This window comes from Bos indicus, chromosome 15 (assembly GCF_029378745.1).
Source record: "Bos indicus isolate NIAB-ARS_2022 breed Sahiwal x Tharparkar chromosome 15, NIAB-ARS_B.indTharparkar_mat_pri_1.0, whole genome shotgun sequence".
Classification (NCBI taxonomy): Eukaryota; Metazoa; Chordata; class Mammalia; order Artiodactyla; family Bovidae; genus Bos; species Bos indicus.
The window spans coordinates 33,881,242-33,904,819 of NC_091774.1; the positions used below are offsets into that span (position 1 = coordinate 33,881,242).

The 23,578-nt window shown below is 40.6% G+C and overlaps 1 protein-coding gene across 4 annotated transcripts in view; it reads left to right on the forward strand.

The window, feature by feature from the left end:
• Window positions 1-16,742: 16,742 nt before the first annotated feature.
• JHY (junctional cadherin complex regulator) overlaps window positions 16,743-23,578 on the forward strand; it is an 86,058-nt gene continuing 79,222 nt past the window's right edge. For 3 of the 4 annotated variants that reach the window (XM_070803559.1, XM_070803562.1, XM_070803561.1), the window contains exons 1-2: window positions 16,743-16,873; window positions 19,376-19,794. In XM_070803559.1, coding sequence (XP_070659660.1) covers window positions 19,469-19,794 — 326 coding nt within the window. In that variant the 5' untranslated portion in view covers window positions 16,743-16,873; window positions 19,376-19,468. Of the gene's footprint in view, window positions 16,901-19,375; window positions 19,795-23,578 lie in introns of all 4 variants that reach the window. The other variant, XM_070803560.1, reaches the window with a different exon arrangement.

Genomic DNA, 23,578 nt, shown 5'->3' on the forward strand with positions numbered 1-23,578 from the left:
TATTTGTGTTTTTAGTGGTTGTTTCAAGGTGTACTTCCCCCCTTCACTTTTACATATGAAAATGTGTGAAAACATTTATGACATGTCTCATTCTTTGGGTCTGAATAAACTATTTCTAAAATAATACCACCTGCTGGCCCCACCTCTCCCTGCACTGCTCTACCACACATAAAATTTATGAGTTTGTATTTGTTACAGAGGCCAGATCCAGCTGTGATTTTTTTCTTGTGATAATTTTTTTAAAACAATCACAAAATTACTGAAAGGCATAAGGACAGAATGAAGTGCTTTTCCCTCTAATCCAGGGGTGCCCAACCTCTGGGATCTAAAGCCTGGTGATCTGAGCTGATGTAATAATAACAGAAACAAAGTGCCCGATAAATGTAATGAGCGTGAATCATCTCAAAACCATCCCCATCTCCCCGGTCTGTGGAAAGTCTTCCATGAATCCAGTTCCTGGTGCCAAAAAAAAGTGGGGACCGCTGCTCTAAACCATTGTAAGTTGACATGATGACCCTTTAGGCTGGAGTAGGATTCTATCTCATTGCTTACATATAACTTAAGGTAGTGTTTCATGTTTCCTTGTTTCTGTTCATTGGAAAATAGAAGTAAAAAATAAGAAATCTCTATCCTTCTTAGTTTTACCTTTCGGGAATTAAGTCAAAAAGATGCTTATTTTACTTCTTCTCGAATGACTCAAGAAAAACCAAACCAAAATTCTCTGACTGTAAGCATCTCTCATTAGGTAAAAATAACGGAGAGAAAAATCCTACTACCCAACAGACTGAGCACACATAAAATAGGGAAGGCTCCCCTCAGGGGAAGAGGACAGCTCCAACTGCTAGGCATTCACAAGGTCACTAATTTAACCCAATAACATAATTTCCTGTTACCTCCCCCAAGTGAAGTCATGGTACTTTGCTATATTTATAATAACGTTTTGATCTAGCTGAAATGCAATTCTATTTTTACAGTGTTGCACCTACTAAGAGAGAAGCCCTTTTCCTTCCTGTAATGCCTTCATGAGCAAATTTGTCATCACTGACCATTACTCTGCTGCTGCTGCTGCTGCTGCTAAGTCGCTTTAGTCGTGTCCAACTCTGTGCGACCCCATAGACGGCAGCCCACCAGGCTCCCCCATCCCTGGGATTCTCCAGGCAAGAACACTGGAGTGGGTTGCCATTTCCTCCTCCAATGCATGAAAGTGAAAAGTGAAAGTGAAGTCTCTCAGTCGTGTCCGACTCTTAGCGACCCCATGGACTGCAGCCCACCAGGCTCCTCTGTCCATGGGATTTTCCAGGCAAGAGTACTGGAGTGGGGTGCCATTGCCTTCTCCGGACCATTACTCTAGACCTGTTCAAATATGATAATTTTTTCCCACCTTTTCTGCTCTACATCTCATTTTCATATAGAAGCAAACCAAAACTAAGGCAACAACAGCTTCTTATATTCTCCCCAAATGCCTCAGTTTATCTTTTTAAGAAGATATCTTGCCTAACTGTAGAGAGACTTAGCTTTGTGGAAGCACCTTTTATTGACATTTAAACACAGAAAATAATTCTGCCAGATCTTTTGTAATCCCCTGAAAAAATGAGTCACAATTTTTAATTAAGATAGGATACTTCTTTTGAGTCAGGCCCTGATTTGTGAAATAAAAATTGTGTCCCATTAGAAAATTACTAGACTCTGTGACTTTCAGTGTGGTTTGAAGGAGACTAAGCCTCAGAGATCCAGATGAAATTTTCAAATGAAGCTACCCCCTTTACTAGAGATAAACATCAAATCAATAACTAATATTACACTTTATTATTATCATTTTTTTGGCCATGCTGCAGCTTGTGGAATCTTAGTTCTGACCAAGTATTGAATCCAGGCCCTCAACATTGAGACTGGACTGCCAGGGAATTCCCTAAATATTATTCTTTAAAATGGGGGGTGTGTGCTCTTTCTTTCGCTTTTCCCTAATTCTTTATTCCCAGGTTGTGGTAAGTTAGTTTTGGTCACAGAATAACTTCCTGTATCTTAAGCTTCCTCATCTGTAAAATGGGGATAAAAATCCCCACCACACAGGATTAGTGTGAAGACTAAATGAGATAAGAGTACTAGTTTCTCCCCGTACAAGTTTAAGACAATGGCATAGAGACCACTAAATCCTGGGTCTACTTACTGAGAATATTCTGATAACTGGATATACAGAATTTTAACTTTAAAGCTAAGCATGCACAATAGGCACTGCTATTGAAGAAAACCACATAGAAAAGCTTTTAATGAGCTCTGTCACCTCATCTCATAATAAAATAAGCAGCAACTAGAAGAGCATGTATTAATACTGATGCTGTAAAACAAAAATTTTATATGCGATAAAGGTGGTATCTCAAATGATTTTCGAAAGAAAAGATCAACATTTTACTAACTGGGCAGCCATACAGAAAAAGGCAAAACTTGATAAAGATATCATACACCAAAAATAAAATCCAAATAGATGGAATATTTAAAAATATAAATGAAACCATAGAAATATCAGAAAAAAAATAGGTAATTAACCTTTAGACCTATAGATAATTAACCTATAGACCAATTAGGTCTATAACCTGGGAGTGGGATAAACTTCTCTTATCATGACTCAAAATGCAAAAATATGAGGGAAGAAGAGTGATAGCTTAGACTATATAAAAATAAATGCCTCGTGGCATTAAATAAATAGAAAGTGAAAGGCTGGGGGTGGGGGGAGTGGTAAAATCCTTAAAGACCTTCTAAAAATAAGAAAAACAACCAACACCACACCAGAAAAAGAACAAGGAAAAAAGGCAAATTGTTCTTAATATTAAAAAGTATATAACAAGTATAATATATAAAAAGTATAAAAAAAATAAAATAAATAAAAAGTACATAACAAGGAAATTCAAATGGTTAATTGCAGGTTGGGGCAAAAAAATGCATAACTAGAGCCTGGAACATTTTAGACTGGAAAATAAGTAAGTAATCAGAGACAAATCACTTTTAGATATTGCTTGGATAAAAACTCTTTAATCTGAAATGTAAAATATATTTTCAATAATTTGGAAGGTCACTAATAAAAACAGCCATCAGATCAGATCAAATCAGTCGCTCAGTCGTGTCCGACTCTTTGCAACCCCATGAATCGCAGCACACCAGGCCTCCCTGTCCTTCACCAACTCCCAGAGTTCACTCAGACTCATGTCCATCAAGTCAGTGATGCCATCCAGCCATCTCATCCTCTGTTGTCCCCTTCTCCTCCTGCCCCCAATCCCTCCCAGCATCAGGGTCTTTTCCAATGAGTCAACTCTTCGCATGAGGTGGCCAAAGTACTGGAGTTTCAGCTTTAGCATCATCATTCCTTCCAAAGAATTCCCAGGGCTGATCTCCTTCAGAATGGACTGGTTGGATCTCCTTGCAGTCCAAGGGACTCTCAAGAGTCTTCAACACCACAGTTCAAAAGCATCAATTCTTAGGCACTCAGCCTTCTTCACAGTCCAACTCTCATATCCATACATGACCACAGGAAAAACCATAGCCTTGACTAGGCAGACCTTTGTTGGCAAAGTAATGTCTCTGCTTTTGAATATGCTATCTAGGTTGGTCATAACTTTCCTTCCAAGGAGTAAGTGCCTTTTAATTTCATGGCTGCAGTCACCATCTGCAGTGATTTTGGAGCCCAGAAAAATAAAGTCTGACACTGTTTCCACTGTTTCCCCATCTATTTCCCATGAAGTGATGGGACCAGATGCCATGATCTTCGTTTTCTGAATGTTGAGCTTTAAGCCAACTTTTTCACTCTCCACTTTCACCTTCATCAAAAGGGTTTTTAGTTCCTCTTCACTTTCTGCCATAAGGGTGGTGTCATCTACATATCTGAGGTTATTGAGATTTCTCCTGGCAATCTTGATTCCAGCTTGTGTTTCTTCCAGCCCAGCGTTTCTCATGATGTACTCTGCATAGAAGTTAAATAGACAGGGTGATAATATACAGCCTTGACGGACTCTTTTTCCTATTTGGAACCAGTCTGTTGTTCCAGGTCCAGTTCTAACTGTTGCTTCCTGACCTGCATACAAATTTATCAAGAGGAAGATCAGGTGGTCTGGTATTCCCATCTCTTTCAGAATTTTCCACAGTTTACTGTGATCCACACACTCAAAGGCTTTGGCATAGTCAATAAAGCAGAAATAGATGTTTTTCTGGAACTCTCTTGCTTTTTCCATGATCCAGCGGATATTGGCAATTTGATCTCTGGTTCCTCTGCCTTTTCCTCCTGATGCTTGAACATCAGGAAGTTCACGGTTCACATATTGCTGAAGCCTGGCTTGGAGAATTTTAAGCATTACCTTACTAGCATGTGAGATGAGTGCAACTGTGCGGTAGTTTGAGCATTCTTTGGCATTGCCTTTCTTTGGATTGGAATGAAAACTGACCTTTTCCAGTCCTGTGGCCGCTGCTGAGTTTTCCAAATTTGCTGGCATATTGAGTGCAGCACTTTCACAGCATCATCTTTCAGGACCTGGAACAGCTCAAGTGGAATTCCATCACCTAGCTTTGTTCGTAGTGATGCTTTCTAAGGCCCACTTGACTTCACATTCCAGGATGTCTGGCTCTAGGTCAGTGATCACACCATCGTGATTATCTGGGTCGTGAAGATCTTTTTTGTACAGTTCTTCTGTGTATTCTTGCCATCTCTTCTTAATATCTTCTGCTTCTGTTAGGTCCATACCATTTCTGTCCTTTATCGAGCCCATCTTTGCATGAAATGTTCCCTTGGTATCTCTGATTTTCTTGAAGAGATCTCTAGTCTTTCCCATTCTGTTGTTTTCCTCTATTTCTTTGCATTGATCGCTGAAGAAGGCTTTCTTGTCTCTTCTTGCTATTCTTTGGAACTCTGCATTCAGATGTTTATATCTTTCCTTTTCTCCTTTGCTTTTCGCTTCTCTTCTTTTCACAGCTATTTGTAAGGTCTCCCCAGACAGCCATTGCTTTTTTGCATTTCTTTTCCATGGGGATGGTCTTGATCCTGTCTCCTGTACAGTGTCACGAACCTCAGTCCATAGCTCATCAGGCACTCTATCTGTCATAAGTACATGAAAAGACGCTCAGTATCATTAGTCACTGTTGCTGTTGCTTAGTCGCTAAGTCCTTTTGTGATCCCATGGACTGCAGCCCACCAGGCTCCTCTGTCCATGGGGCTTTTCCCGGCAAGCATACTGGAGTGGGTTGCCATTTCCTTCTGCAAGGGATCTTCCTAACCCTGGGGTCAAACGCATGTCTCCTGCATTGGCAGGCTAATTCTTTACCAGTGAACCTCCAGAGAAGCCCTGCCATTAGTCACCAGGTATCTGCAAGTCAAACCTACAATGAGACAGAACTTCTCACAAGGATGGTTATCATAAAAAGAGTCAGACAAAAGCAAATATTGGAAAGGACATAGAAAAATGGGAGCCCCCAGAGATTACTGACAGGAATATAAATATTTCAACCACTTTGGAAAGCATTCTCAAAGTTTTCCAAAAGTTCAACAGAGCATTTCCATATGCTCCATCTGTTCCATTCTGAGGTATACATGGCCACAGTGATAACTAGACTTACCACGGTAATCGCTTTGAAATGAATATAGAGATACCAAATCACTGAGTTGTGTACTAGGAACTAACATAGTGTTGTAGGTCAGTTATACTTTATTTTTTTTTCAGTTATACTTTAAAAACAAACAAACCCATAGAAAAAGAGACCAGATTTGTGGTTACCAGAGACAGGGAATGGAGGAAGGAGGTACTGGATGAAGGTAATCTAAAGGTACAAACTTTCAGTAATAAGATAAGTAAGCGCTATAGGGATGTAACGTACAACTTGATAAATATAACTAACACTGCTATATGAAAAGTTCTAAATCCTAAGAGGTCTTATCACAGCGGAAAAATATTTTTGTTTCTTTAACTGTATATCTATATGAGATGATGGATGTTCACTAAAGTCATCATGATAATCATTTCATGGTACATGTAAGTCAAATCATTAAGCGATACACCTTAAATTCATACACTGCTATATGTCAGTTATATCTCAATAAAGCTAGAAGGATCAAAACTACCTAAGAGAATAGGGGAAAAAGAAAGAAAACATATGTCCACATAAAAACTTGTACCTGAACACTGCTATATCTAAAATGGATAATCAACAAGGACCTACTGTATAGCACAGGGAGCTATTCAGACCTACTGTGTAGCTCTCTCCCAGCCTGGATGGGAGGGGAGTTCAGGGCAGAATGAACACATGTACAGTGCGTGGCTGAGTCCCTTTGCTGTTCACCTGAAACTATCACAACATTGTTAACAGGCTATCCCAATACAAAATTAAAAGTTTAAAAAAAAACAAAACTTGTACCCGAATGTTCATAGCAGCATTATTCATAATCGTGAAAAGGTGGGAACAACCCAATGACTATCAACTGATGAATGAATGAGTAAGACATAGTATATTTATACAGTGGCAATAAAAAGGAATGAAGTACTGATAACGTGCTACAATATGGGTGAACCTTGACAATATTATGCAATAAAAAAAGCCAAGCACACAAACACAAATTCTATGATTCCATTTACATGAAATGTCCAGAAAAGGCAAACCCATAGAGACAGAAAGCAGTTAGTGGTTGGCAATGGCTGACACGAGGGCAGGGAATGAGGAATGGCTGCTTTGGGAGAGGTATTCTGGAATTAAATAGTTGTGATGATCGCCCAGCTTTATGAATACACTAAAAACTACTGAACTGTGTGCTTTAAAGGGGTGAATTGTGCAATGTGTGAATTATATCTCAATAAAGCTGTCATTTTAAAAAATCACTTTGTAGAACTTGTTTGGATCCTGATTTTACCGATTAAAGAAAGACACATGGAAGACAGTCTGGAAATTCTGAACACGACTTAGTGTAAAATGATATGAAAGAGTTGTTAATTTTATTTCAGATGTGACAGTGCCACTGTGGTAGTTTAAAAATTGTCTCATATGCATCCTAAGTACTTATGGATAAAACTGTATAGCAGCTTGGATTCACTTTTAAACAATGCATTGGGAGTACAGAACAGTATGCGTAGAAACAAGATCACTCACAGACTGATCTTTGTTGAAGCTGAATGAAGGTTACTTATGAGTTCATTATACCTTTCTCTCTACTGTTGTATGTTCTTAAACTGCCATAATAAAAATGCCTTAAAATTATTTTTAGACAAGCAAACCAAGGAAACAAAACAGAAGAAGAAAAGCAATCATCATTTGTTAATCTGTATTCCTAAGAACCATTCTATGGGATCATCTTGTTCCTAAAGCTTTTGATGCCAGCAGGCAGAATTCACCCCCACACACACACCCTCCGGCTTGCCCAGCCCTAACTAGTTCTCCTAGAACATGGCTAGCATTCTCTGCACATCTGCCTGTTGAATTGCATTGTCTGTATAAACATATATTTATCACAACTTCACTCCTCTAGAATTCTCAAGACGGGTTATTCTAAACAAGCAAGTTTTTCTGGATGATTGAGAGTTTATCCCTTGAAATTTAAAACATTCTAATATTTTTAGATAAAAATCTTTGTAAAATATATTGCATGACTTTTACCTTTCTAGTAGTAAACTGGCCTGTTCTTTACGGGTTTTTTAAATTAATCATTATGAAAATTAATCATGCTTACTGTAGTACTGGGATTCCACAGAGGGTTTTCAGCTATACAGTGGCTTGCTGCCTACATCAAAGGACCCCCAGGTGGCTCTGGGTCTTTCTGAACATCTCTTATGTCACTCATGTTCCTTCACTTCCTGGTATTGTCCTCTCTGTCCTCAGAGTGCCGTCTCTCCCCATCTGTAATTTATTACTTTGAATTTAACATGTAAGTGAAGGAACAAGACACTTTGATTTGTTAGAATTACAGAGTAACCACACTTTCCAGCTATGTGCTCAGTTGACTCAATGGACATGAATTTGAGCAGACTCTGGACAGAGAAGCCTGGCATCCTGCAGTCTGTGGGGTTGCAAACAGTCCAACCCGACTTAGTGACTGAACAACAACAACAATCTATTTTAATAATTTTTTGACCTGTTTTTCTCATTCTTCTTTGTTTTTCAGTTAGTTCAGCATCAGATTGCCAGCTTAATTCTGAACAGATGATACATGCAAAACCACTTTGCAAACCCTGGGAAACTGCTAATCATACATAAATTATCATTGTTATTTCCATGAAAGTCGCTCAGTTGCGTCTGACTCCTTGCGACCCCATGGGCTGTAGACTGCCAGGTTCCTCTGTCCATAGAATTCTCCAGGCAAGAATACTGGAGTGGGTAGCCGTTCCCTTCTCCAGGGGATCTTCCTGACCCAGGAGTCAAACCGGAATCTCCTCCATTGTTGATGGATTCTTTACCATCTAAGCTACCAGGGAAGCAGGAGATGAAAACGATGCCCTCTACGGCTTTATTTTGTTCATATGATTCCACCTTATAATCCTTAAGAATTTTGAAAAACAGCTTTATTTTGTTCATATGATTCCACCTTATAATCCTTAAGAATTCTGAAAAATTCTGCTTATTAATTCACTGTCTCTCAGCTTCAAACATACTCATGTACTTGGCTGTCATGCTGGGTTAGCCTCTGCAAACCTTTTACCTTGGCCAGTCACTCCTTGTTAGGCTCTGCCAGTAGAGGGCAGTAGAGAGACACTACACTTCCCCAGCGTGCTTTACCTCTCCCGCACAGCTCAGCCTGTTTCAGTAGCCATAGTTGGTGTGAGTTTTCCCAGTCCTCCCAGAACCAGCTTCAAAAGCCTCTTAAAGACACCAGCACTCATCAGCTTGGAATCTCCTCCTTCTCCCAGCTCTGGCCCCTTCCTTCCAGCTTCCAGGCGATCATTACAAATTCTTCCCTGTGTTCTCACAGAAATAGGGGTGGTGGTTGATTCCTGTACCTACTGTTCCAAGGACACCTGGGTTCCTTTTTGCTACTTTTCAGTTAATAAATCTTCATGTTAAATTATTTCCATTAAAATTACTGCTGTTGGGCTTCCCTGGTGGATCAGTGGTAAAGAATCCACCTGCTAATGCAAGAGATCTGCATATCTGAGGTTATTGCTATTTTTCCTGGCACTCTTGATTCCAGCTTGGCTTCTTCCAGCCCAGTGTTTCTCATGATGTACTCTGCATATAAGTTAAATAAACAGGGTGACAATATACAGCCTTGACGGACTCCTTTTCCTATTTGGAACCAGTCTGTTGTTCCATGTCCAGTTCTAACTGTTACTTCCTGACCTGCATATAGCTTTCTCAAGAGGCAGATCAGGTGGTCTGGTATTCCCATCTCTTTCAGAATTTTCCACAGTTTATTGTGATCCACACAGTCAAAGGCTTTGGCATAGTCAATAAGGCAGAAATAGATGTTTTTCTGGAACTCTCTTGCTTTTTCCATGATCCAGCGGATGTTGGCAATTTGATCTATGGTTCTTCTGCCTTTTCTAAAACCAGCTTGAACATCTGGAAGTTCACGGTTCACATACTGCTGAAGCATGGCTTGAAGAATTTTGAGCATTACTTTACTAGTGTGTGAGATGAGTACAATTGTGCGGTAGTTTGAGCATTCTTTGGCATTGCCTTTCTTTGGGATTAGAATGAAGACTGACCTTTTCCACTCCTGTGGCCGCTGCTGAGTTTTCCAAATTTGCTGGCATATTGAGTGCAGCACTTTCAAAGCATCATCTTTCAGGACCTGGAACAGCTCAACTGGGATTCCATCACCTCCACTAGCTTTGTTCGTAATGATGATTTCTAAGGCCCACTTGACTTCACATTCTAGGATGTCTGGCTGTAGGTCAGTGATCACACCATCGTGATTATCTGGGTCGTGAAGATCTTTTTTGTACAGTTCTTCTGTGTATTCTTGCCATCTCTTCTTAATATCTTCTGCTTCTGTTAGGTCCATACCATTTCTGTCCTTTATCGAGCCCATCTTTGCATGACATGTTCCCTTGGTATCTCTAATTTACTTGAAGAGATCTCTAGTTTTTCCCATTCTGTTGTTTTCCTCTATTTCTTTCCGTTGATCGCTGAGGGAGGCTTTCTTATCTCTCCTTGCTATTCTTTGGAACTCTGCATTCAGATGCTTATATCTTTCCTTTTCTCCTTTGCCTTTCACTTCTCTTCTTTTCAAAGCTATTTGTAAGGCCTCCTCAGACAGCCATTTGCTTTTTTACATTTGTTTTCCATGGGGATGGTCTTGATCCCTGTCTCCTGTACAATGTTACGAACCTCCATCCATAGTTCATCAGGCACTCTATCTATCAGATCTAGGCCCTTAAATCTATTTCTCACTTCCACTGTATAATCATAAGGGATTTGATTTAGGTCATAGCTGAATGGTCTAGTGGTTTTCCTTACTTTCTTCAATTTAAGTCTGAATTTGGTAATAAGGAGTTCATCATCTGAGCCACAATCAGTTCCTGGTCTTGTTTTTGCTGACTGTATAGAGCTTCTCCATCTTTGGCTGCAAAGAATATAATCAATCTGGTTTCGGTGTTGACCATCTGGTGATGTCCATGTATAGAGTCTTCTCTTGTGTTGTTGGAAGAGGGTGTTTGCTATGACCAGTGCGTTCTCTTGGCAAAACTCTATTAGTCTTTGCCCTGCTTCATTCCATATTCCAAGGCCAAATTTGCCTGTTACTCCAGGTGTGTCTTGACTTCCTACTTTTGCATTCCAGTCCCCTATAATGAAAAGGACATCTTTTTTGGGTGTTAGTTCTAAAAGCTCTTGTAGGTCTTCTAGAACCATTCAACTTCAGCTTCTTCAGCATTTGTGGTTGGGGCATAGGCTTGGATTACTGTGATATTGAATGGTTTGCCTTGGAAATGAACAGAGATCATTCTGTCATTTTTGAGATTGCATCCAAGTACTTCATTTCAGACTCTTTTGTTGACCATGATGGCTGCTCCATTTCTCCTAAGGGATTCCTGCCCACAGTAGTAGATATAATGGTCATCTGAGTTAAGTTCACCCATTCCAGTCCCATTTTAGTTCGCTGATTCCTAGAATGTTGACATTCACTCTTGCCATCTCCTGTTTGACCACTTCCAATTTGCCTTGATTCATGGACCTAACATTCCAGGTCCCATTACTTCATGGGAAATAGATGGGGGAAACAGTGTCAGACTTTATTTTTTTTGAGCTCCAAAATCACTGCAGATGGTGACTGCAGCCATGAAATTAAAAGACGCTTACTCCTTGGAAGGAAATTTATGGCCAACCTAGATAGCATATTCAAAAGCAGAGACATTACTTTGCCAACAAAGGTCTGTCTAGTCAAGGCTATGGTTTTTCCAGTGGTCATGTATGGATATGAGAGTTGGACTGTGAAGAAAGCTGAGCACTGAAAAATTGATGCTTTTGAATGGTGGTGTTGGAGAAGACTCTTGAGAGTCCCTTGGACTGCAAGGAGATCCAACCAGTCCATTCTAATGGAGATCAGTCCTTGGTGTTCATTGGAAGGACTGATGCTAAAGCCGAAATTCCAGTACGTTGGCCACCTCATGCAAAGAGTTGACTCACTGGAAAAGACCCTGATGCTGGGAGGGTTTGGGGGCAGGAGGAGAAGGGGACGACAGAGGATGAGATGGCTGGATGGCATCACCGACTCGATGGACATGAGTTTGAGTAAACTCCGGGAGATGATGATGGAGAGGGAGGCCTAGCGTGCTGTGATTCATGGGGTTGCAAAGAGTCGGACATGACTGAGCGACTGAACTTAACTGAATGGAAGAGATGCAAGTTTGACCCTTGGGTCAGGAAGATCCCCTGGAGGAGGAAATAGCAACCCACTCCAGTATTCTTGCCTGGCAAATCCCATGGACAGAGGAGCCTGGCGGGCTACAGCTACACAACTTAGCAACTAAATCACCACCGATATCAACTCTATAATATGCTGGACAGGACTATCCTTGTGGTCCAGTGGTTAAGAATACATACCACTGCAGGGGACACAGGTTCAATCCCTGGTCTGGGAAGATCCCACATGCTGTGAGGCAACTAAACCCCTGCACTACAACTGCTGAGCCCGTGCTCTAGAGCCTGTGCTCATGAACAAGAGAAGCCACCACATCAAAACCAAGAGTAGTGCCCACCGACTGCAACCAGAGAAAGCTTGCACACAACAACAAAGACCCAGCATGACCAAAAATAAAACTAAAAGTTTTAAATGCTGGACAGAATAACACCAATGCTTTCAGCAACCTTGCTTTCATTTCTTCAAGTAACATTGAGGTCCTATTGTATACTCATTCCCTGCTGTCAAAAACATTTTGTTTTTAATCTAACTCTAATATAAAGCTGGATGGCATCACTGACTCAATGGACGTGAGTCTGAGTGAGCTCCGGGAGTTGGTGATGGACAGGGAGGCCTGGCGTGCTGTGATTCATGGGGTCGCAAAGAGTCGGACACGACTGAGCAACTGAACTGAACTGAATATAAAGCAGAATAAAAAGCAGCAAAATTGAGTACTCAAGATATTTTCCAACACTCTGTGTTTGCTATCATTAATGACACCACTGTAGAAGAATTTTCGCATCTTTGAAGATAGTTAATCAAATCTCTTTTTGGGTTTAACACTATTTTAATATGAATACAATCCCCAATCCTTCTTTACTCTTCTTCAAAAATTTTTAATAGTGAAACATTCTACATACACATAAATGTACAGCTTAATAAATTGCTATAAAATGAATATCTATGTAGCTAGCATTAAGTAAGGAAATATAATCTCAAATTGGCAAAATGGTTGTCTGAGGAGACCTTATAAATAGCTGAGAAAAGAGGAAAAGCAAAAGGTAAAGGAGAAAAGGAAAGATATGCCCATCTGAATGCAGAGTTCTGAAGAACAGCAAGGAGAGGTAAGAAAACCTTTTTAAGTGAACAATGCAAAGAAATAGAGAAACGATACTTAATATTTTATAATAACCTATAATGGAAAATAATCTAAAAGAGAATATAAATATCTAGATATATGGAGATGTATAGATGTATACAAATATATATGATATATATATAACTGAATCACTTTGCTGTACACTTGAAAGTAACACAATATTGTAAATCAACTAAACTTCAAACTAATTCATTTAAAAAAATGCCCCTGTGGAGGGGTTCTCTAGTGGTCCAATAGTTAAGAATCCACCTTGCAATGCAAGGGACACAGGTTCGATCCCTGGGCTGAGAAGATCCCACGTGCTGCAGAACAACTAGGCCCATGTGCCATAACTACTGAGCTGGCAGCACTCTAGAGCCTGAGAGCCGAGACTTCTAAAGCCTGTGCGTCTAGAGCCTGTGCTCCACCAAGAGAAGCCTGCACACCAACAGAGTAGTCCCCACTCGCAGCAACTAGAGAATGCCCGTGTGCAGCAACGAAGATCCACCACAGCCAAAAAGTAAATAAACAAATCTTTTTTAAATGCTACTGTTAAAATATATATATATTTCCAAATCAGTCAGGGGCCTCTTTGTCAGCTCCATCTATATTTATCTCAATAAAATACAAGAAAGTGGGAGGAAGGAAAAAAGGAGTACATCAAGGCTGTATATTGTCACCCTGTTCATTTAACTTATATGCAGAGTACATCATGAGAAATGCTGGACTGGAAGAAACACAAGCTGGAATCAAGATTGCCGGGAGAAATATCAATAACCTCAAATATGCAGATGAGTGAAGAGGAACTAAAAAGCCTCTTGATGAAAGTGAAAGTGGAGAGTGAAAAAGTTGGCTTAAAGCTCAACATTCAGAAAATGAAGATCATGGCATCCGGTCCCGTCACTTCATGGGAAATAGATGGGGAAACAGTGGAAACAATGTCAGACTTTATTTTTTTGAGCTCCAAAATCACTGCAGATGGTGATTGCAGCCATGAAATTGAAAGACGCTTACTCCTTGGAAGGAAAGTTATGACCAACCTAGATAGCATGTTCAAAAGCAGAGACATTACTTTGCCAACAAAGATTCATCTAGTCAAGGCTATGGTTTTTCCTGTGGTCATGTCTGGATGTGAGAGTTGGAATGTGAAGAAAGCTGAGCGCCGAAGAATTGATGCTTTTGAACTGTGGTGTTGGAGAAGACTCTTGAGAGTCCCTTGGACTGCAAGGAGATCCAACCAGTCCATTCTAAAGGAGATCAGCCCTGGGTGTTCTTTGGAAGGAATGATGCTAAAGCTGAAACTCCAGTACTTTGGCCACCTCATGAGAAGAGTTGACTCATTGGAAAAGACTCCGATGCTGGGAGGGATTGGGGGCAGGAGGAGAAGGGGACGACAGAGGATGAGATGGCTGGATGGCATCACTGACTCGATGGACGTGAGTCTGAGTGAACTCCGGGAGTTGGTAATGGACAGGGAAGCCTGGCGTGCTGCGTTTCATGGGGTCGCAAAGAGTTGGACACGACTGAGCGACTGATCTGATCTGATCTGATCTGAATGCAATTTGACGAGCAAATAATAAATCACTGTTGAACTAAAAGTCAAAGGTGACAGGAAATAGATATTTTTTAAAATAATAATAGCATCAACCACAAGCATATGAAACAAAATTAGGATGTAGCTTTTATCTTGTCAACCCTACATTCCTAAGTCATAATCAAATCAAACAAATCAAGCAGTGTTGTAGGGTTCAATTATTTTACCATAATAAAGGTTATATTTCCCTTGTCAAAAAATCTAACTCTAATAAAAAGCAGAATAAAAATAGCAAAATTGAGTACTAATGATGTTTTCCAATTCTCTGTGTTTCCTATCATTAATGAGGCAACTGGTATTGAAGAACTGAAGAATTTTTGTATCTTTGAAGACAGTTATCCAAATCTATTTGTGGTTTTAATTCTGTGTTAATATGAATATAATTCCCACCACTTCCTTTCTTTACTCATCTTTGAAGATTTTTTAAATAGTGAAATATTCTATACACATATAAGTGTATAGCTTAATGAATTGTTCTAAAATGAATATCTATATAACCAGCATTAAAAGTCAGAAAATACAATCTCAAAGGCACTCTATCCCCAAATCCCCACACTGCCCTGCCCACCAGAACTGACCACAATCCTAAATTTACGAGATTCACTTTTTTTATATAGTTTTCTCCACTAAGTATCCCTGGAGAAGGAAATGGCAATCCACTCCAGTATTCTTGCCTGGAAAATTCCATGAACGGAGGAGCCTGGTGGGCTACAGTCCATGGGGTCACAAAGAGTTGGACACTTTCTTTTTCCACTAAGTATGTATCCATAACCATAATGCAGTTCAATTTTGCCTTTTAAAACTATTTATGTGCAAAATCATACAATGTATTGGGGTGTTTTTTAAACTCAATATTGTATTTTAATATGCCTCTGTTTTATTGCATGCAGATGTATTTCATTAATTTTTGCCATTGTATAGTATGTCAGTATATGAAATCAGTTCAGTCGCTCAGTCATATCCAACTCTTTGTGACCCCATGGACTGCAGCACACCAGGCCTTCCTGTCCATCACCAACTCCCGGAGTTTACTCAAATTCATGTCCATTGAGTCGGTGATGCCATCCAACCATCTCATCCTCTGTTGTTCCCTTCTCCTCCCGCCTTCAATCTTTCCCAGAATCAGGGTCTTTTCAAATGAGTCAGTTCTTCACATCAGGTGGCCAAAGTATTGGAGTTTCAGCTTCAATATCAGTCCTTCCAATGAATATTCAAGACTGATTTCCTTTAGGATGGACTGCTTGGATCTCCTTGCTGTCCAAGGGACTCTCAAGAATCTTCATTAACACCACCGTTCAAAAGCATCAATTCTTTGGTGTTCAGCTTTCTTCACAATCCAACTCTCACACCATACATGACTCCTGGAAAAACCACAGCTTTGACTAGACAGACCATTTTTTGGCAAAGTAATGTCTCTGCTTTTTAATATGCTGTCTAGGATGGTCATAACTTTTCTTCCAAGGAGCAAGTATCTTTTAATTTCATGGCTGCAGTCACCATCTGCAGTGATTTGGGAAATACTACAATTAAATTAACTATTCTATTGTTGATGGATATTTCAGTTATTTCCAGTTTGGGTACACATAAGCATACGCAGGTGGGAGGTAAACACCTAAAATGTGAAATTGCTGAATCACAGGGTACACATCCGAGCTAATGTGTAGCCATTTTCCAAAGTATCTACACGAACTCACACTCCCGTCTGCAGTATATGCGGGATCTTTGCCAAATCCTCCTCCCCAACCCTGGACGCTGTCAAGTATTAAAATGTTTGCCCGCATGGTGAGCGTGGCCCGTATCCACAGTGGCTTTACTTTATCCTCTTCTGATTATTAACCTTTTCCATCCACAACATATAATTATTGGCCACTGGATTTCTTCTGTGAAATTTCTGTCCAAGTCATCTGCCCATTTTTAAATTGGATTCTTTGCTTTCTTAATTTGTAGGAGTTCTTTACATACTCCCTTCCCACTCGGTGGCCTGTCTTTCCTTGATTTTCAACTTTGGAAAAGCCAGTATGGACTGCGAGCGGCTTCATTGGGAGTTTCCGGGATCCTGGGAGCTGTGCCCTAGACGCGGTCATCACAACCCGTCCCACCCTCTCCACCTGGACCGACTAGATCCGGCACTGTGTAACGGGGGATGCCGGGATGGATAGCACAGGCCCCGCCCTCTCGCTGAGGCTCCGCCCACAGCCGGGCGGCCAGAGTCGCGCGCGGGGCTGGCTCTGTTGGCCCCGGTCTCCAGGGCAGCACTGGGAGACGCAGGGCGGGACCGGGAGGCGCCAGCACTGAGGATGCGGGGCCTCCAGGGTCGCGGCAGCCAGGAACGCCCGGCAAGGTGACAGGCGGTTGCCTCCCAAACAGGGTGTGCAGTGCGCCCCCGAGCAGGGATTGGGGGTGGACGGTGGGACCGGGGATGGGGATAGGAGAAAACCTCTCGAGGAAAGTGATCCAGGTGGGGAGAAAAGGGAGCCCACAGGCGGGAGCACTTGGGACCCAGACAGGAAGGACAGACGGTGGCCGAGCAGGGACGGAGCCCAGGGGCCGGTGGTCGGGATCTAGGAAGACTTTGGCGCCCAGACTCCCAGAACAGCCCTAACCTGGGTTGATCAGGCTGGTCCGGGCCATCAGACCCACCGGATAACCCATCACTTCCTGGGCCTTAAAACGCCGCTGGCTGCCGAGTCTTGTCCATCAGAGAATAGGTGGAGGGAGGAAATAAATGCCACGCCCCCTTGGGCAGCTTAGGACTTGTTCCAAAACAGGGCAACTTTTCCTCTGCACTCATCTTGGTGGATGAACCCTTGAAGGAGGGCTACATTTCACCTACAGAAGGAAGTGTGTTCCTCCCAATACTAATGTAATGGGCTGGGCCCAAGGATCTTGACGGGACCCCTTGGGAACGAGGGGTTTCTTGGTGCCTCTAGTCTTGTTTACTTAGGAGATACGTCAGCCGGTCTTTGTCTGAAATTTCAGTGAAAAACTTTGTCCAGTAGGGAGCCACATTCACTGCATTTAGAAGTCCCACTTTCTAATTTATTTCAGCCATCAGCTTTTCCTTTTTTAACCCCATGCTTTTATAAAATCACACCTCCACAGATGACCCAACTTGGATGGTATCTGGCTTTGCTCTCTTCATTATCTCCCAAACATCAACAACAAAAATCGTATCTTTTCCTATGAACATTTTTAATTAACTCCAAGAAACCCTAGTCTATGTCATTTAAGAAACTAAGAGTAATTGAAGGGACTGAATTATTTCATGAAGCAACAGTTCCAAATTGAAATACAATGATTATTTCAAGCTTTTTAAGATCCCAAGTACAGTGACTTGAACTCTTAAAGATGTATTATTACAAACTGTTTTGGTTAAAATGTGTTAGTATTTGAGGGATTTGCTGCTTTCTAAAAATATCCTAAAAGCGAAGGTTGATCCATTTATCAAAATTAATACAATATGGTAGAATGAAATATATATTTTTAAAATAAGGCAATTAATATGAACAGTTTGACAAATAATGTTAGTCTACCAAGAGGGGGGAACTTTAAGTTAAAAAGAAAACCATAGATATTTAAATATCATATGTATTTCAATATGAATGTTACCTTTGGTCTCTTTTGTTTGTTAAGGTGCTTTCCTCCAAGGAGTTACGAATGTTCCATAGAAGCGTTAGCAACAAGGTCAACTAGGACTAAAAAGAAGGTCGTGTTATTTAATTAAAGAAAGGATTTGCCAAAAGAACAGGAGTAGACCATTAAAAGAAATTTTACAGTAATCTCTGATCAGAAAGGTTGTTTCTGTTATCTGACCTACAGGGGGAAAAAATGGCATAAAGGCAGTGAGATAGAAGACAGAGCAAACAGAAATGCCAGCTAGAGATGAAAGGAAGCACAATCCAAAAACATCATTTCCTTTCAATCGTATCTGAACTCAAAGCACCCTTTCCGTAAACCATCTCATGGGTCTTTATGACAGCCCTCTGAGACAGGGAGGGCTCACTTGGAATCATACTCTTAAGCAAGTTAGAAGGGACCCCAGCTGTATTCAGGCCAATCTTCCACCCAGCCAACATTCCCCAGGACAGCATCCCTTTCAGGTCCACGTGGATACCCAGCCTCTGCTATGAATCACTGAATGGCAGAATTCACAAGGCCATCAAATCTTTTGTTGAACAGTTTTGATCATTATCATGGGGTTTTTATTAATACTGAGCTGAAGTTGATCTCCATGTTACATCCACCTAAATTACGTATTCCTACCTGGTAGCAACCTGGACATCAAAAAGTCTTTCAAATGAAAAGTCAGCCAGTATAGGTCTAGTAACAAACTAGCTTCCATCATCTTTTCAGTTCCAACTGTGGAAACCATACTGTCTCCCCCTCCTTTATTTTCCAAAAGGCAGACCCTGAACCTGTTTTACTCTGTCTGTAAATACTACTGAACACAGCATATATATATATATATATATATATATATATATCAGTGCCCTGGGTATTGGAAATAAGGCATTGAAGTACTATCCGTAATTACCCATTTGGCTTTGTCCAATCTTATCTGTAACAGGCTCTTGGAAGCTAGAGAAAGGATTCCAGTCATTTGATTTCCTCAAAAAAGCTGCATTTGATTATTCAGACTGTTTATGAGCTCTGCAGCAGAAGTGTTCCTGTAGATGCAAAAACACAATAGTTTTTCTGATAGACCTTTCTCATACTTACAAAAGGGTGCATACAAAAGCCTGCAGATAATATAATGAGGTTCTCTTACTTATTTAATTTTTTGATTAATATTGGAATTAGAGATTTTAATTGTCACAGAATAACATAAATATAATTTTTTTAGGCAAATGCTTTTGTGAACCACAACTTTAAATATCCAGCCAGCTGCTGCCATCCACAAGAGAGAATCCCTGTTCATTTTTGTATTTTTCTCAAGATGAGTCATAGTAAATTCATTCCCAAGGTGTCTATTCAATCTCCTGTTCATCACACCAACTTAAAGGTCCAGTCCACAGAGCCATCTTTTAAGAAAGAAGACTTACATTTGATTTCAAAAGACTCTTTGGAATCTGACTCAGAAAGCCCCACTCAAAAGATCAAGTCCCAGTCTGACCTTGAAGACCAAATTCAGGACAACGACATGGAGCCTGACAGCCTAGAGGAGGAGAACTTGAGTGAGACGGAAGAGGAAGCAAGCAGAAAAGCAGCTCAGAGGGCCAAGAAGGAAAACCTCCACACCCAAGATGCTGCTGCAATTAACAGGTAAGAAATTGGCTTGTGTAAGAAACAGTGGGTTCTGAGATGCATAATTATTGGTACTGTCCCAAGTGAAAGTAAGGACAGGCTCTTGTTTTGGGATTTTTTTTTTATAGTGGATACAATTGATTTACAATGTTGTATTACTTTCAGGTATGCAAAGTGATTCAGTTATAGGTATACATATATCTAATTCTTTTTTCATTCTTGTCCCATTCTTTTCTTTTTTCAGTATTACCGAATATTGAGTAGAACTCCCTATACTATACAGTAGGTCCCTGTTTATTATCTGTTTTATTGATAGTAGTGTGTACATGTTAATTGCAAACTCTTCGTTTATCCCTCCCCCTGAACAACCTTTCCCCTTTGGCAACCAGAAGTTCATTTTCTAAGTCTATGAGTCTGTTTCTGAACAGGCTCTTGTAACGAGCTCCTTTGTGATGTGTGTGAGACAGATCTCCGAGAAGTTAAGGACAGCTTAGAGCCAAGATTTTTGATGAGAATAGTTATTAACGATAAGGACATTTGTATTTCTTATGCTCCTTACTTCCTGTCCATATTCCAAGGTGCTACAACCTCACCTTGGAGAAATCCCAGAAAGCCTAATCTAGAAAAGTGCCATGATCGTGGACTCAGATGTTCTTGAGTGGGTCGAGGCAATGGTGTTTAGTGTATAATTTGAAATAAGTCCCTTTTAGTCTTCTGCAGCTCATGTTTTCTCTCTTGTGAAATGAGCCAGCCTGCTTCTCTCACAAGATTGCCATCACGTCAGTGAAGTACATTGTTGGGGGGAACTTGAGACCTCTACCTGATCCAGGAGAGGTCTACCTTCCTGGGCTTATATAATCCCAGAGATTTAATTTCTTTAATCATTAGTATTTAGGGTGTATTCACTTTATGCTAGAAGCTACCAAAACATCTAAGAAGATATAAATGAGTGCAATATTATTCAGTTTTAATGAAAATATAAGTGACACACTACAGTATTGAAGTTCAAAGCCATTGATTAGAAAGGGATCTTGAGATGGTGGTGAGTTACAAAGCATCTGAAGCAGACCAAGTGGTTTCAGATTCTGCCACCGACTAGTTGTGTGACCTTGGCCAAGCCCATTTAAACTCTCTGTGCCTCAGCTCCTCGTCAGTAAAAATGGGATAATAATAGTAGTTATCTCACAGTTTATTGTAAGGCTAAAATCAGTGTGTGTGTGCGTTTCATATATATATATATATAGTGCTTCAAACAGTGACTCTTAATAAGTTATGTATGTGTTAGATTAAAAAAAAAAAAAAAAACACTCTTCTACCATGTTCCCCCCCCCCCCCACCATAAAACCAAAGCTGAAGGGTTGAGGAGGAGCAATGATATAAAGTCAGAAGTAGGGCTTAATTTTGTTAGCCAACTAATAAGAGTGCATGGGATTGTAGAAAATAATGCCTTACCTTATTCTCTTAAGTTTAAGGAAATAATTTTTATAAATGTGCAGTATAAACTGCTTTTATTTTTTTGAGTTGGAATATAGCTGCTTTACCATGTTGTATTAGTTTCTGCTGTACAACAAAGTGAATCAGCTATGTATACATATATCCCCTCCCTCCTGGACCCTCTTTGTGTTAGATGTTTTTTAACTTAGAGCTAAAGTAAATTGAGGAAAGTTTATTGGAAGGCTTAGAACTTGGGCAGGCAGGGTTTTGGAAACTAGGCAAGATTTTGGGAAAAAAGAACAGAATTAACATGAGTGTGTGTGGCCCATTGAGCCCCATTTGATGACAGAGGATGTTTTTTGAATGTAGGGAAATTAGAGGAGGAGCCTGCTTACAAGGGCCTTTGTGGTTACCACCAGCCCATGCCACAGATATGACACTGAACACAGAACTCAAATGATGTTTCCCAAGAGTACACTCCTGGCACAGGCTTTCATGGGAGCCAGAATGAGAGCCCAGCCCTACGTCTTTCCCCCCTTTCTTCTTTCCTTCTTTCTCTTTCACTGAAGATACCAAGTTGAATCAAGCTCGTCTGCTTCTTAGGGGCTGTTGGAGTAGAGTAAGTCCCCTATATACGAACCTTCAAGTCATGAACTTTCAAAGATATGAACATATTATAAACTCTAACAATACAGTGCTATAAAGGCAATTTTGTTAGTTGGGTACTGAGGGTAGCTTTGTTAGACTTACAAATATATTGGACTTAACTGATCTTAACTGACTTAACCATCTTGGAATGGAACTCATTCGTATATAGGAGACTTACTGACAAGTGATAAATGCTATAACTGAGGTGCAGCCACAGAGTTAGGGGGTAAAAGAGGCTTCAGTTCAGTTCAGTTGCTCAGTCATGTCCGACTCTTTGCGACCCCATGAATCGCAGCACACCAGGCCCTCCTGTCCATCACCAACTCCCAGAGTTCACTCAGACTCACGTCCATTGAGTCAGTGATTCCATCCAGCCATCTCATCCTCTGTCGTCCCCTTCTCCTCCTGTCCCCAACCCCTCCCAGCATCAGAGTCTTTTCCAATGAGTCAACTCTTCGCATGAGGTGGCCAAAGTACTGGAGTTTCAGCTTTAGCATCTTTCCTTCCAAAGAAATCCCAGGGCTGATCTCCTTCAGAATGGACTGGTTGGATCTCCTTGCGGTCCAAGGGACTCTCAAGAGTCTTCTCCAACACCAGAGTTACCTGTGGCGGATTCATTTTGATATTTGGCAAAACTAATACAATTATGTAAAGTTTAAAAATAAAATAACATTAGAAAAAGAAAAAAAAAAAAGAGGCTTAGAAAGGCTTTAACCAGCTCTCCGCTCCTGACTGAACGGGGTTGGATATACCCAGAGGAAAAAACACAGGTTCTTGGGGAGGACAATAAGATGAAGCAGTATTCAAGGAAGATTATTCTGCAAGCTGGTGCATTATGAATTAGACGGTAAAAACACAGTAAAGAGACCACCAGATGGTAGTAATTATAATGACAACAGTAATAGTAATATCATCTCTTTTGAAAGGCCATTATAACTTCACTCAATTCTTCATTGCAATCCCACAAGAAAGTGCTGCTATTCCCATTTTACAGGTCAGGAAAATGAAGCTGACAGAGATAAAGTCACCTAACATCAGAGTGCTTTGTTACTGATGTTGAGGGTTTCTTTTTTTTTTTTTTTTAATACTTTGTTTATTTATTTACTTTGGCCATGCTCTGCAGCCTGCCGGATCTTAGTTCCCCAACCGGGGATCGAACCTGGGCCACAGCAGTGAAAGCGCCAAGTCCTAACCACTGGAACACCAGGGAATTCCCTGAGGTTTTTAATTAAGAAAAAATTCTAACCCATAGAAAAGTACAGAGAAAAATACCATCTCACCCTTACTGCCATATTTCAGATATATTTTTTAAAACAAAATGTTGAAGATAGTTTCCTTGTTCCTCTTCTCACACCCGTCTTCCTCCTCAGAGATAACCAACGCATACTTTTCTTCCGACCTTGCCGCGCAGCCCGTGGGATCTCAGTTTCCTGATCAGGGACAAGACGCTCATGGTGGAAGCGTGGAGTCTTAACCACTGGACCACCAGGGAAGTTCCAACCAATACATACTCTTATATGAGTATATTTCCTTCATAGCAATTTTTAATTCATTTCCTTCACAGCTAATGAGTGGAGATATACGTATATAAAGAATTGCTAGGACTTGGTGACAATTTAGAACTGGGGTTGGAAAGAACAAGAGAAGGCAAAGATTACTTTAAGGTTCTGACAACAAAAGCATTGTCAGAATACTTGTCCTGAGCCCAATCCCTGTGCCA